The sequence below is a fragment of the Pagrus pagrus genome (genome assembly GCF_965226575.1).
Source record: "Pagrus pagrus genome assembly, chromosome: 8".
NCBI lineage: Eukaryota > Metazoa > Chordata > Actinopteri > Spariformes > Sparidae > Pagrus > Pagrus pagrus.
Genome location: NC_140192.1, coordinates 4,855,150 through 4,867,167, shown reverse-complemented (window position 1 = coordinate 4,867,167; position 12,018 = coordinate 4,855,150). Strand labels below are relative to the sequence as shown.

Here is a 12,018-nt window from a genome sequence, read left to right as displayed (position 1 = left end):
TTTATTTTAAACTGATCACACTATTGTCTTTGTCTCTTTATATAATTATCTTAAAGATTATTCTTTGGGCTTTTCGTCTAATTTCATTTTCTGTCATTTTTCTGGAGCAAGAAGTGTATGACATGTTAACAAAAGGTCACTGGCTGAGACGTAACTGACACCATTGTTGTAACAATCACCATCCATGTACCCGTGAGCTCAGATGTGTTGTTTTGACGGATCTTTGGACACACGCACGTTTGTCCAGAGTTTAAGTGTAAGACTTTCAGTCTCTCTAAGTTAATAAAAAGTTTGTCATACCAATACACCCCCTGTCTCTGAATGAATCTGAAGAGGATATAAGACAACACACCAGAATATGACAAAGATTTGATTGCAAACCAGAGTTGATGATGTTTCTTGACCAGACCAGTAGATGGCACTGACGTACAACTTTTTAAGAAGAGGCCGGTGGGCACAACCTGACATTTGAGTGATTTACAGTTACAGGACATGCTGGTTCTCAAGTTGAACAGATATTTTGTAGATTTAATTTATACTGGCATCATGCACACAATCAAAACAAGAACATCATAAAGTTTAATCTTTAAACACACACAGTTTTAAACTTTGTAACAGTTTCAGCTCAAGCAAAGCAAATAATCTAAAGTTGATCATTTTATAAATATATTTAGAAACAGATTGTTCAGAAAGGATTTTAATATGTTATCTATAATATGTTAATGTTTCTGCAAAACCTCTTTATATCAATGAGGTTTTTTTATCCTCAGCAGGAATAAAAAGGGCAATCCCTTTCTCTGAAGCAATGTTTCTATTAGGTGATAACAAATCTTGAGTCATTCAGTGATCTTTTGGAGTAAAGGATTTACACCGTCCCATAAAGCTGTCAGACTGAGAACAGATAGAAACTTTCAGCAGATATATGTTGGTGCCTTTTTACCTGCAAGTCAGGATGCAATGTGAGTTATTGTTGTGGGAGTGAATTCATGCTCATATACCACAAAACTCTCAGTATTAACTGTTTGAAAGAACTGGTGACACACGCACAATAGATTTACCCTCAAAGCTGATAGTGTGACATGTTAGAGCAGGAAAAGCACCAGTTTTAATAACATTAAAGGTGCACTTTGCAACAGAGTTAATAAACTGAATGAACAAACACACTTTCACGCTGTTTTACTGTGTTTATATGTGCACGACTCTTCCACCTTTTGTGTTTTTTAGCTTCAGCGTTCTGGGACTCTGAGGACAGCTTGTTTATTCAGTTATGGAAACATATTCCTGATCTTGTGTCATTACCTTATTAATATTGTAAATATTACCTTTCTGAGTTTTAATTTATTTCGCCAAACTACACATTGCACCCTTAATTAATGCATTTCATTTAAATTTGGGCCAGTTTCTGCAGCATCTGCTCAGTCATTGGCTCTTTCACTCAGACAGAAGTCAAAAGTCTTAGTTTGTGATGTAATGTTTTATGTAAGACGCCCTGTTCTCGTTTTCCAAATGTTGATCCACTTCTTAACAGTATGTTTGGTGTCTTTTGGCCGCTTGAGTTTTTCTGTTTATGACGGGTGGCAACCAGCGTTAAGGTGCGGAGCCGTCACCCAGAGGTGCACCGTCGGTGGAGGGGCCCCAAAAGAAATGTTTGAAAAGCGGCCCCTGATGGTATTCATACAAGCACATTTTCCAACTGACTATAAACCCACTTAAACCTCCCACAAAAGCACAATATTGTGCCCCGATCTCTGAGATAATGAGAGCTTTTTACAATATAAGTTACTAACAAAGGTTTTAACTGTTCTGTTTTTTTAAAATGGTATTCATATTTGAAAAACTACTAATGTGAACATTGGAAATCAGGAAGAAAGTTTAGGATTTGGCCCATTTTGGTTGGTGTCAGTTTATTTGTAACATAATGGTGATGAACTCTGGCTTTGAGTGCCACAAAAGAGACAAAACAAAAATAGAGTTACAGATGAATTTCCCCCAAATTTCGATATATATCGTGATAACACCATTATCGTGACCTCTTAAGGCCACGATAACCGTGTAGAGAAACAGCCCTGCTCAGAAGTCCCTTTATAAAGTCTGTGATAGTTTCAGTCCATCGCATCAGATTTTCTTTAACTCCAACATTCCTGAGACTGCTGTTAAAAGTTTATGATGTTTATTTTCATGTAGAGAAATGAGGCTACAGGCGGAGGTCCGCTCTAATTGCGCATGCCAACACTCCCCTGAGGAGGAGGAGGAGGAGGAGGAGGAGGATCTGCATCTTTTCCCTAAATAAGCAAACAAAAAAAAAAAAAAAAAAAAAAATGAGTGTGCAATATGCGACGATCGATGGGAGACGTTGCGGGTCGCATTAGCTCTGTTGTTTTCTGCACAGTGGAGAGGAGGGACGGGAACCAGCTGCTGCGTCTCCACACACACACACACACACACACACACACACGCACACATGCACACACGCCACGCCCCTCCTGACCTCCGTGGACACAGTGCCATCCACAGAGAGTGGCTCTGTGGGTCCCAGGGGAGCAGGGGAATGCTGGAGAGGACGAGCGGCACACGATACCCCATTGTTTGGTTTAGCAGTCACTGATCCCCCCCACCTCCCTCTCCACCTCCTCCTACACCTCCTCCTCGCCTAAAACACACGGGCTGACCGTCTCAGCGGGTTAAATTGATTAGAAAGACGTTTGTGGTTTTGACTAATCCCCCATTTTCGGGCCCGGCTCTCCGCTTCACCAAATTAGAAAAAAAAAAAGCCACACAGCGAGTCGAAATGTGCAGGTTGTGGTTGATCCAGCCTGTCGCACCTGTGGGACGTGAAATCAACTTTTAAACACACCACATGGACACGACCTGAGGAGCTTCAATTAATAATCATCTGCTGAAATACTCCACATTAGATAATTAATATCAGATCTGGTGTTATAAAGCGATAAAACATGGTGAGAGTGTGAGACTCCAAGTGGAATATGGCTTTTTAAAAATCTTCTTTAAAGGCGTAATAATCGGGATTAATCTCTTTAATGGCAAAATAAATGAAACCTTCTTTTGAAATAAATGAATAAACACATAAATGTGAAGAAATTGGATAAAAGGTGCGACTTATTTTACTTCTTAATGAGGTCAAACCGTCTCATGATGAATCACAAACCTGTCAGAGAAAATGTATTTGGTGACTCAGATGAGGTCTGCTAGCTCAAATTAAAGGATTATATGAGATTAAATGGGCTTATCATCCATCCCTCACACCCAGGAGGAACCGAAAGGTCAAATCCAGAGTTTAGATTATTTTTTTATTGCATAAGAAGCATCAGAGGCTTTGATTTCAGACATCCTGGGTCGATTAGTGGAGTTTTTACGCGAGGCGCTGAAATCAGTTTTGTGATGTTCAGGCGCATCACGTCCTCCTGGAAAGTTTTTTTTTTTTGCACCGAGTGGAGGAATTTTTTATTAAAAAGTGTGTCATCATATGTAGATTTTTTTCATGGTTAAGCAGAGCCGTCAGTCATGTTAGAGGACGTGTGTGAGGGGACACGGCGACAGGGCGGAGACTCGGCAGCAGGATTCCCCAGGACTAGCTCTCATAATTGGGGGGAAACATCTGACTTTGTCCCGCGCTGGCAGATGGTGGGTTGAGGCGGGATCCAAAGGAGGGGGGGGGAGATTTACATCCATTGTCCAGGGCGCACGAACTCCACACAGAGACAATAGTATCGGTAAGAGGCAAAGAAAAACCAGAGCTGGAAAAAAAAAAAAAAAAAAACTTTCCTTTTCAACGCCAGATTAACAGGAGGGGAAATTAAAATTGTTCGTCTGTGAAACTACGATCATACTTTTTGTTTTGATTTTTGTTTATGAATCATCATTTTTGACAAACAGCAGCAGAATTTGTTTCTTTTTTCTTGATTTGTAAACTTTTTGGGTTTATTTCAATTGTATTTATTTATGTCCAGATTGTTTGTTTGTTGTCAGAAATTACGCACATCAGCAGCAAAATAAACTTTCACACTGTCACCAGTAATTATTACTTTATATACACACCACATCACCAATTAACAAAATATAAGCGTTATCTGTCGATTTCTGATCAGACGGTTCTGTTTGTATTGATTAAGAACTCATTCGGAGGGACTGTCAGGTCAGGTCAGGCAGCGGTCCAAACGCCAATCAGAGCGCAGCGCTGTCCGCTGCTGGCGGAGATTGATGGACCAACCAGACGGCCATTGTTGCGGGCTGACACTGATGCGATGCCTCCTCAGCGGAATCACCGCGTTCAAAGGAGCAGACGGCCGAGCTGCTGAATACGCGCCTGTCGAGAGCGCACTTGTGTCCAATCCCGACTTTGAACAAATAAACACCAAACACGATGTGTGAGGGCAGAACAAGCCCAGAGGGTCCGGGGGAAAATAAAAAAACACTCAGACACATGTGAGGAAACTATGATTTTGTGAACCCAAAACATGTTGACTAAAATCCCCACGCGCACACAAAGAAAGACCTTTCGTTTTGCATGTCACAGACGGACACACACTTCTTGTTTAAAGGCTTTTACAGACGCGTGTTTCTGCGTTTTAATTGTTGTGCATCCCGTCTGTTATCACCCCGGTCCAAGTTAATGTGAGTAAAGTTTGTTGCCAGAGTCGCTGGTTGGATGCTGAATCTGGCACAAGTCCAAACAACGGATGCACTTTACACCAATGAGAGCATCCATTTCAACAATCGGTCCCCCATATGGCACTAAGGCCCCTCCTCCACGCTCTATCCCGGCAGAGGGTCTCATTCATGCTTCAAGACAGCGGTTCACTGCGAGCTTCCTGGCCCTCGGATCAACTGTTTTGATCCGATCCGGCCTCCTGACAAAGGAAGACTTTTCCTCACACACACACACATTTCTTTAAAAAACAATATCCTGTGCCGGACTCGCTCTGAACTGTCTGAGGAGTTGAGCCCAGAGCAGGTGACCATTTGCGCTCGACCTGACGCTGGAGATTTTTGCGCTTGGACAATGCTTGCAATTAGTGGGGGAATACATCTGTTACCGTCGTTTCAGCCTTAAAAGAAAGTGTGAGTGGATCTTTTTTTTTTTCTTTACCGAGACGCCTTCTGAAGCATCACACAGCTCCGGTCTTTTCTTTTTCAAAGCTCTGTGAAAGCTCAGTGTTCTTGCGGCGCTCTGGATGAGCGCAGCGCCTTGGGGTGGACCTTCTGCTGTTGTTTGCCAAAGTGCTTACGCTCTCCAACTCGTTTTTTTAATTCTTAAGTTCAAAAAGAGTGCATCGAGACAACCGAGACGGGGCTTAAATGTTCGGGATCCAGGAGCATCTGATACGAGAAGTGAGCGGATTAAAAGAGAGAAGTCTTGGAGAGGAGATGGATCCGGTCCGGTCGTGGGTGCGTAATGTCGGGGTTGTGGATGCGAACGTCGCGGCGCAAAGGTACAGTACAAACCCAGCTGATCTATTGACATTACCATCACTCTCCAGCTCTGCTCACACAGCTGCAGCGCAGCTTGTTAGCAACGTGACAGAATTTATTTTCATCAGCAGCATCACGAGCACAGCAGCGTTTTAAAACGTGTGAATATTTGACACGAGAAGAGAAAAGAGCTGCAAACTACTTGTTGCAAAAAGATGACAGGAGTCACCTTTAAAACCCTGACATTTAAATAAGATGAAAGGCTCGACATTATTATTATTATTATTATTATTATTATTATTATTTAAAGAAATTAAAAGAAAGTTATTCTGTGTAGAAAAGGAAAGAAAACGTCAAACTAACGATCAGAACTTTATTTCGGCCTAAATCAAGTCAACCAGCAGCAGATCAGTTAATTTACTCATAGATACATATTTAGTTTACAGAATTAAATCTCTCAAAACTTTTTGTGACTGAAGCTGAACATATATTTTTCTTCATGAAACAGCGGTTACAGCTGTTATTTTTCATCTGGCAGCTCAAACACACTCTCATCCTCACATTTCTCCTCGCTCGTCTATTGTTGAATCGTTTACTCCCCAGATGTTTAAACTTCCTCTTCGTTATCATTTTAATTCATTTAATTCATTTATTTTACCAGAAGGAACACATCTGGTGTCCAAACTGATTGTGTCCAAACTTTAGAAGACAGTGTTCACAAACGCGCGGTGGCTTTTTTTTTTAAGAAAAAAAAGGCGATACGTTTATTATATGATACTTATTCTCATTGGATATAAAAATATAAATATAAATTATGATTTGTTTTGTTTTCAGGTTACTTTATATCCTTACTTGATTTATTGCACGTTAAATAATCTCCCTCGATTGCAGCATTTAATCAAAAAATGAAATTAAACTCGTCAAAGGAAGAAAATAAAATAAAAAATGTCCCTCTGGCTTCTTTTGGTTAGAAGAGACGTTTACGGCCGCTACGAAAATCCGTCATCTTCTCAAGTTTGAGTCACCTGCACAGATTTAAAATAATTTTAAACTGGAGTTAAATGTACTGAACACAGTGGAGGCTCTCTGCTGTGCTGCTCATCTGTTCATCTGGCTGCTCATCCAGAGTTTCTCCTAAATTAATTTGTTTAATTTCAACATCAACATTTTTAACCAGAGATTCTCCACCATCATTCAAACAGCTCGTTGTATTTTAATGTTTGTTTTCAAGTTTATTTCTTTTCCTGTTTTTCCCTTTCTGAGTAATTTTCCACGATTAGTTAATTCCAGAAAGGAAAAAAAGGGATTTTAAATTATAGGTGAAACAAAAAATATCCATAAACAAATTATTGATATTATTTGTGTGGATGAACTGAATAAAAGTAGTAGTTAGAGAATTAAAAAAAACTTTGCAGCCAAAAGAAAATTAAATGCTTTTAAAAAAACATTTTAATATTTGCGTTAACTTTCTTGAAGGTGCCAATAAATAAAACATCTAAACTTCATTTTAATGTAGTTTCATTGATTTACTATAGCAGAGGAGGATGTCTGGCTTTTATTTTTTATTTTATTTCAAGAAATATTTTAACAACCGATGGATCGTATTCATTTCTAGATGGCCATTCAATTAAAATCAGCTTCACCTTCCTGTTTATGAACCACAGTGTGAACGTGTTGATGCTGACCGTCTCTTCCCGTTGTGTCCTCAGTGGAGTTGCCTTGTCGAGAGCTCACTTCGAGAAGCAGCCGCCCTCGAATCTCCGCAAGTCCAACTTCTTCCACTTCGTCCTGGCGCTCTACGACAGACACGGCCAACCTGTGGAGGTGGAGAGGACTGCCTTTGTGGACTTTGTTGAGCATGACAAGGTGTGTGAGTGTTTGTGAGCACTTTAATTAAGCATGCCATTAATTCACTTTTTGCATCTTTAAGAAATCTTTCAGGGCGAGACTTAAAAAACATCCATCTGAAGCAATATAAGCCGAGAAACTGTGAATAATAGCAGCGGCGGCAGAATGTACTGGAAATATAAAGTATTTCAGCTGTAACCAGGTGCTCAACTTGATCTTCCCCATCCGCAGCAAAGCCAAGCATATCGAACAGCTGACGGCTACATGTTTACACAAGCTTTACCCTCAATGAGCTGATGATGTGGGATTGAAAAAGAATATCTAATGACTAATTAGCAGCTTGCCTCATTAGGAGGACATCACTACTTTTTAAAATGCAAATTATGCTTGCTCCTGTTAAGTTATACAGTGAACTAATCATCAAAGTCTCTTTTCCTTCATGGCCCCCCTCCCTCCCGTACTCTAAATACTGCTGTCGGGGGGGAGAGCTGGATTCCTCAGGTTGGACGAGACCAAAATAAGGAAGGGTTCAGTGTGGAGACAGAGTTAGAAAGAGACCGGAGAGAGGGGAGACCGGGGAGCCTTATGCCCAGTGTTGATGGACGTTTTTGCCTTGTGGTGAGGGGGAGCGAGCGTCTCTCAAACTGGCAACAGCTCTCCTGTGAGAAAGACAAGAGGACACCGTCCTGTCAGCTCAAGTTCAAACATAGTTTTGCTATGAATTTCATGGCCAGAGGGTGGGAGCGCGGCGGCGCTAATGCCAGGGGCTGAAAGCTGTCAGCGTGCTTCCCCTTTGTGCCACACAGGCCGGCGTGCGGTAATATGACGGCTGTGGAGGAGTTCATTTTCTGCATGGTTACCCTGGCATCTGTTTTTGCTTTGTAATTATGCAGAGGTAGAGCGATGGCATGGCGAAATAAATGTTCCTCTGTGTATATTTACAAAACTTATGAAGCCAGGCATCCATCCATCTCCTGACGTTGAGTCTCAATCTCACTTTTCATTTGAAGTTTTTGAGCTCGGTTACTTCCCAACTTATCTTCATGCATCTTAATTCTCTCCCCCCCACACACTCCACTTCTTCCAACTGTCTCCTTCTCCCCAGCTTCTTTACCTCCCCAGCCTCCCTTGTTCTCTCTCCTCCTCTCTCTCGCTCTCGATCTCACTGATGCCAGCCTCCTGGGTTATTGGACCAGAGAGCATTCCTTTGAGACCACTTAGAAAGACCAGTAGAGGTAGAAGAAGAGCACGAAAGAGAAGGAACAAGAGACAGAGAAAGCGGGGGGTGAAAGAAGAAGTGAGAGGCTACAGTGGAGGGCCTGGGGGGAAGGAGGGGATAGCGGAAAGGAAGTTTTTCTGTCAAGGTCGACTGCTGCTCAGTCTCACATACAGCACTTTCCACTCACTGAGACACACTTTGCACGCACGCACACGCACGTACAGCCGTGCCTGCGCTACCTTATTGTGAGGAGGACCTCTGCAATTTGATCGTGAGGTTTTAGGAGCCCGTATCAGACACGATAGTTCAACCTCTACAAAGAACATCCCACTCAAGGTTAAGCGCTCAGCTCTTGAGCACAACGAAAAAGGGTCCCACGTGGGCGTTGAGCCTACAACCCTCTGATCTCGATGCTGCTCCCAGGGAAGGACGAGCTGCAAGGATTAGGAAAGACTCACTGATGCTCAGCTGTACTTATCTTTGCCCCAAATGTGCTTAACTGCATGCCCTGCGTGCGTCTGTGTGTCCGTCTTCCCTTTTCCAAGGAGCAGACGGGGGAAAAGACCAACAACGGCACTCACTACAAGCTGCAGCTCCTCTACAGCAACGGTGAGTAGAGTCGAACATGACTTCTCAGATTATGGGTTGATTCTTTGCCCTCGGAGGTGTCTAATTTGATCATTTAGACGCCGCCGCCGAGGCCCGCGCGTAGCAGGAGTCGACAAAGGTCACCGGCGACACCGGCGTGCTAACATGACATACACCTTTCCACTTAACTAATCTCCCTCCACATCCTCCGCTACTTTACCTCGCCTCGCCACTCTGAGCTCATAAATTACCTTCCACTCATCGTCTAATCACTCGGTCTGTACGATCCAGTGTTCAGCTCGCCGAGGAGCCACTTCTGGGCCCATGTATGGGGAAATGAGGTACATGTTGCCACCCCAACCCAACCCAACCCCAGCCCCCCCAACCCCCTCCAACTCTTCTAACCCCCCATGGTGCTTCCACATCAGATCCGGGGATGCACAGAGAAATCCGGTTCCCATGAGCCGCTGCTGCCCCTACTCTGCCATCGCAGCGGCACCCATGGGAGAGAAGATAAAAGACATGTTCCAGTGCAACCCCCTCATACACCCTCCACACACACACACACACACACACACACACACACAAACACACACACATGTACATACAAGCACACCAAAAGCACTTCCTCCTCATCCCCTCCTCTCATCCCCTTCCCCCAAGCGATATCAAAGGCATCTCAATCGAGACTTTGATGAGAGGAACACATTTTAAAAGCAATACTCTCCAAAGTCTCTATAAAAAAAAAAATCCTCGGGTAATGCACTCCTCTCTCAAGAAGCCATTTATTACATGTCGTTTTCCGATCTCGTGTGATTTACAGTGGAGGTTTTTGAAGTGTGCAGAGGTTTCAGGTGTTTCAGGAAATCTCACTCAGAGACGCACCTGATTTAAAAAGTAAAAAAATACATTTTCTCTTTGATTAAACCTCGATCGGGGACTATTCTACCTGTTGGCGAACCTCCAGTCAGTAAAGTAAACTTTGGGAATAAATCAGATGTTAACCAAGAAAAAAAAAAAAAAAGCCAGCTTGACAAATCGTGAGAATGGGGTTATAAATTCTGACCTCAAAGCAGAACATGACTAATAATCATCAAACGTCAAATAACTCCCAATCCCCTCGGAAACCATCAGAGAAAAAAAATACGAACAGCATGCCAATCTTATTCCTCCATGTTGGCTGGACGGAGTTCAATGCTTTTTTCTTAGAGCTAGTCCAGAGTTTGAGATAAATAAAGATTAATGCCATAAATCTTTCCATTTTATTTAAGAATCCTCAGTGTGTAGTTATTTTTATCAAGTCGGATTAGCAGTTTAAGTGCAGTTTCCTTTGCTTAATTCATGGTTATTTAGTGTTTTGCAATCAGAGACGACTGAATCGGCCTTAATTCACTGTTGTGCAGAGATGTGGAGGTTGTCTACACACAAAAACGGGAACGCACGTGAAGTTTCTTTCCCTCTCGTGCCAAAAACGACTTGTTGAAAACCAATTCCTGTGTTGTTTTGTCGTGCAGGTGTTCGTACGGAGCAGGATCTTTACGCACGACTCATCGACTCCGTCACAAAACAGGTTGGTAAACTTTCCCCCACCACCAAGTCCTTCTCAGAGGAATTTAAACCCTCGGCTCTGTAAGTAAAAGTTTTTAACTGATTCGACGTGAAACTGAATCCGTCTCGTTGCTTCCTCATTTCCTCCCTCGCAGCCCATAGCGTACGAGGGACAAAACAAGAACCCAGAAATGTGCAGAGTTCTGCTCACACACGAGGTTATGTGCAGGTGAGTCAAACACACACACACACACACACACACACACACAGGCGCTCATTCAAACATTCACCCACGGGGACGAAATCCAAATATCCATTACTCTCCTTCACTTTGCTTCGACTCAAGTCAGCTTGAAATGTGCTTTTGGGATCGCGCTCGGGGCTCTTCTTTTTTAGAAAAGTAGACTGTGGTTGAACTGTAAGTCTAGCCTGTCTGTCATCATTCTTGTTACAGTGGTAACCCCCCGCTGCTTTCTGCTGTAACACAGCATACTGGCCAGCTCCTGTTTCTTCCTGGAGCTCCTCTCTCGCTCTGGCCTGGAGTTTTTGCAGCCAGACCACAGCTGACAGCAGCAGACACACTTTAGAGGAACGATCCACCGTTTCCCTCAACGACAGGAAACTCCAGCTCTCCCGTTTAGCCAAGACATCATGTTTGAATTTTGTCAACACGTGATGACAAGTGTAGTGGTGTACAGAGTCTAGACACGGCTTATTGACCACAGGATTTAGTTATTATTCGGTGATTGAATAGGTGAAGCTAGGGATGGAGCGAGAAGCTGCGGAGAGTGGTCTGGAAGCAGGGCAGTGACCCAGGATTCGAGGGGCAGCAGGGGGAAGGACAGGGGGCTGGGACACGGGGGCTAAGACGGAGTGGGGTTTGCCATTGTGTAGCCAGCAGATGCCCGAATGTGACTCACAGCTGGCTAATAACAGAGCCGAAGAGGCAGAGGGCAAGCGTCACAGCTGGGGAGTGAGGCCGTCTGACAGGGGGGCGGAGGGGGGCAGGGCAGGGCCAAGCTGGGACACGAGAGGGGTGAGGCGAGGTGTAGGGGTGGCAGATGGTTAGGGGTGGGGGCACTTTTGTTATGCAGTGAAGGGGACTTTGGGGAGGGGGGGCTGGGTGGCCAGCAGGCTCCTCGGACAGGACTGCTGACGAATGGTAGGATGTTGTGGGACGGTGTGTGTGTGTGTGTGTGTGTGTGTGCAGTGAGGCTGCGTGGGGGTTGAGTTTGATTTCGAAATCAATGTGACAGATTGCCTGGCTGGCTTTTCACTTTTGAATGGTCTCTCACTGTTTGTAGGGTGTGTTGTTGTACCTTTTCTTCCTCTTTTATTCTTTTGTCTATTCTTCCCCTCCCCTTTCATGCCTCCTTTGTGTGCTC

General features: G+C 43.6%; 1 protein-coding gene across 4 annotated transcripts in view; it reads left to right on the top strand.

Annotated features, from left to right (window-relative positions):
- The first annotated feature begins 4,819 nt into the window (after positions 1-4,819).
- The window catches only part of ebf2 (EBF transcription factor 2), a 30,817-nt gene continuing 23,618 nt past the window's right edge, over positions 4,820-12,018 (top strand). For 2 of the 4 annotated variants that reach the window (XM_084359391.1, XM_084359389.1), the window contains exons 1-5: positions 4,820-5,450; positions 7,140-7,296; positions 9,049-9,106; positions 10,600-10,655; positions 10,789-10,862. In XM_084359391.1, the coding sequence (XP_084215517.1) occupies positions 5,317-5,450; positions 7,140-7,296; positions 9,049-9,106; positions 10,600-10,655; positions 10,789-10,862 (479 nt within the window). In that variant the 5' untranslated portion in view covers positions 4,820-5,316. Of the gene's footprint in view, positions 5,451-7,139; positions 7,297-9,042; positions 9,107-10,599; positions 10,656-10,788; positions 10,863-12,018 lie in introns of all 4 variants that reach the window. The other 2 variants (XM_084359390.1, XM_084359388.1) reach the window with 1 other exon arrangement.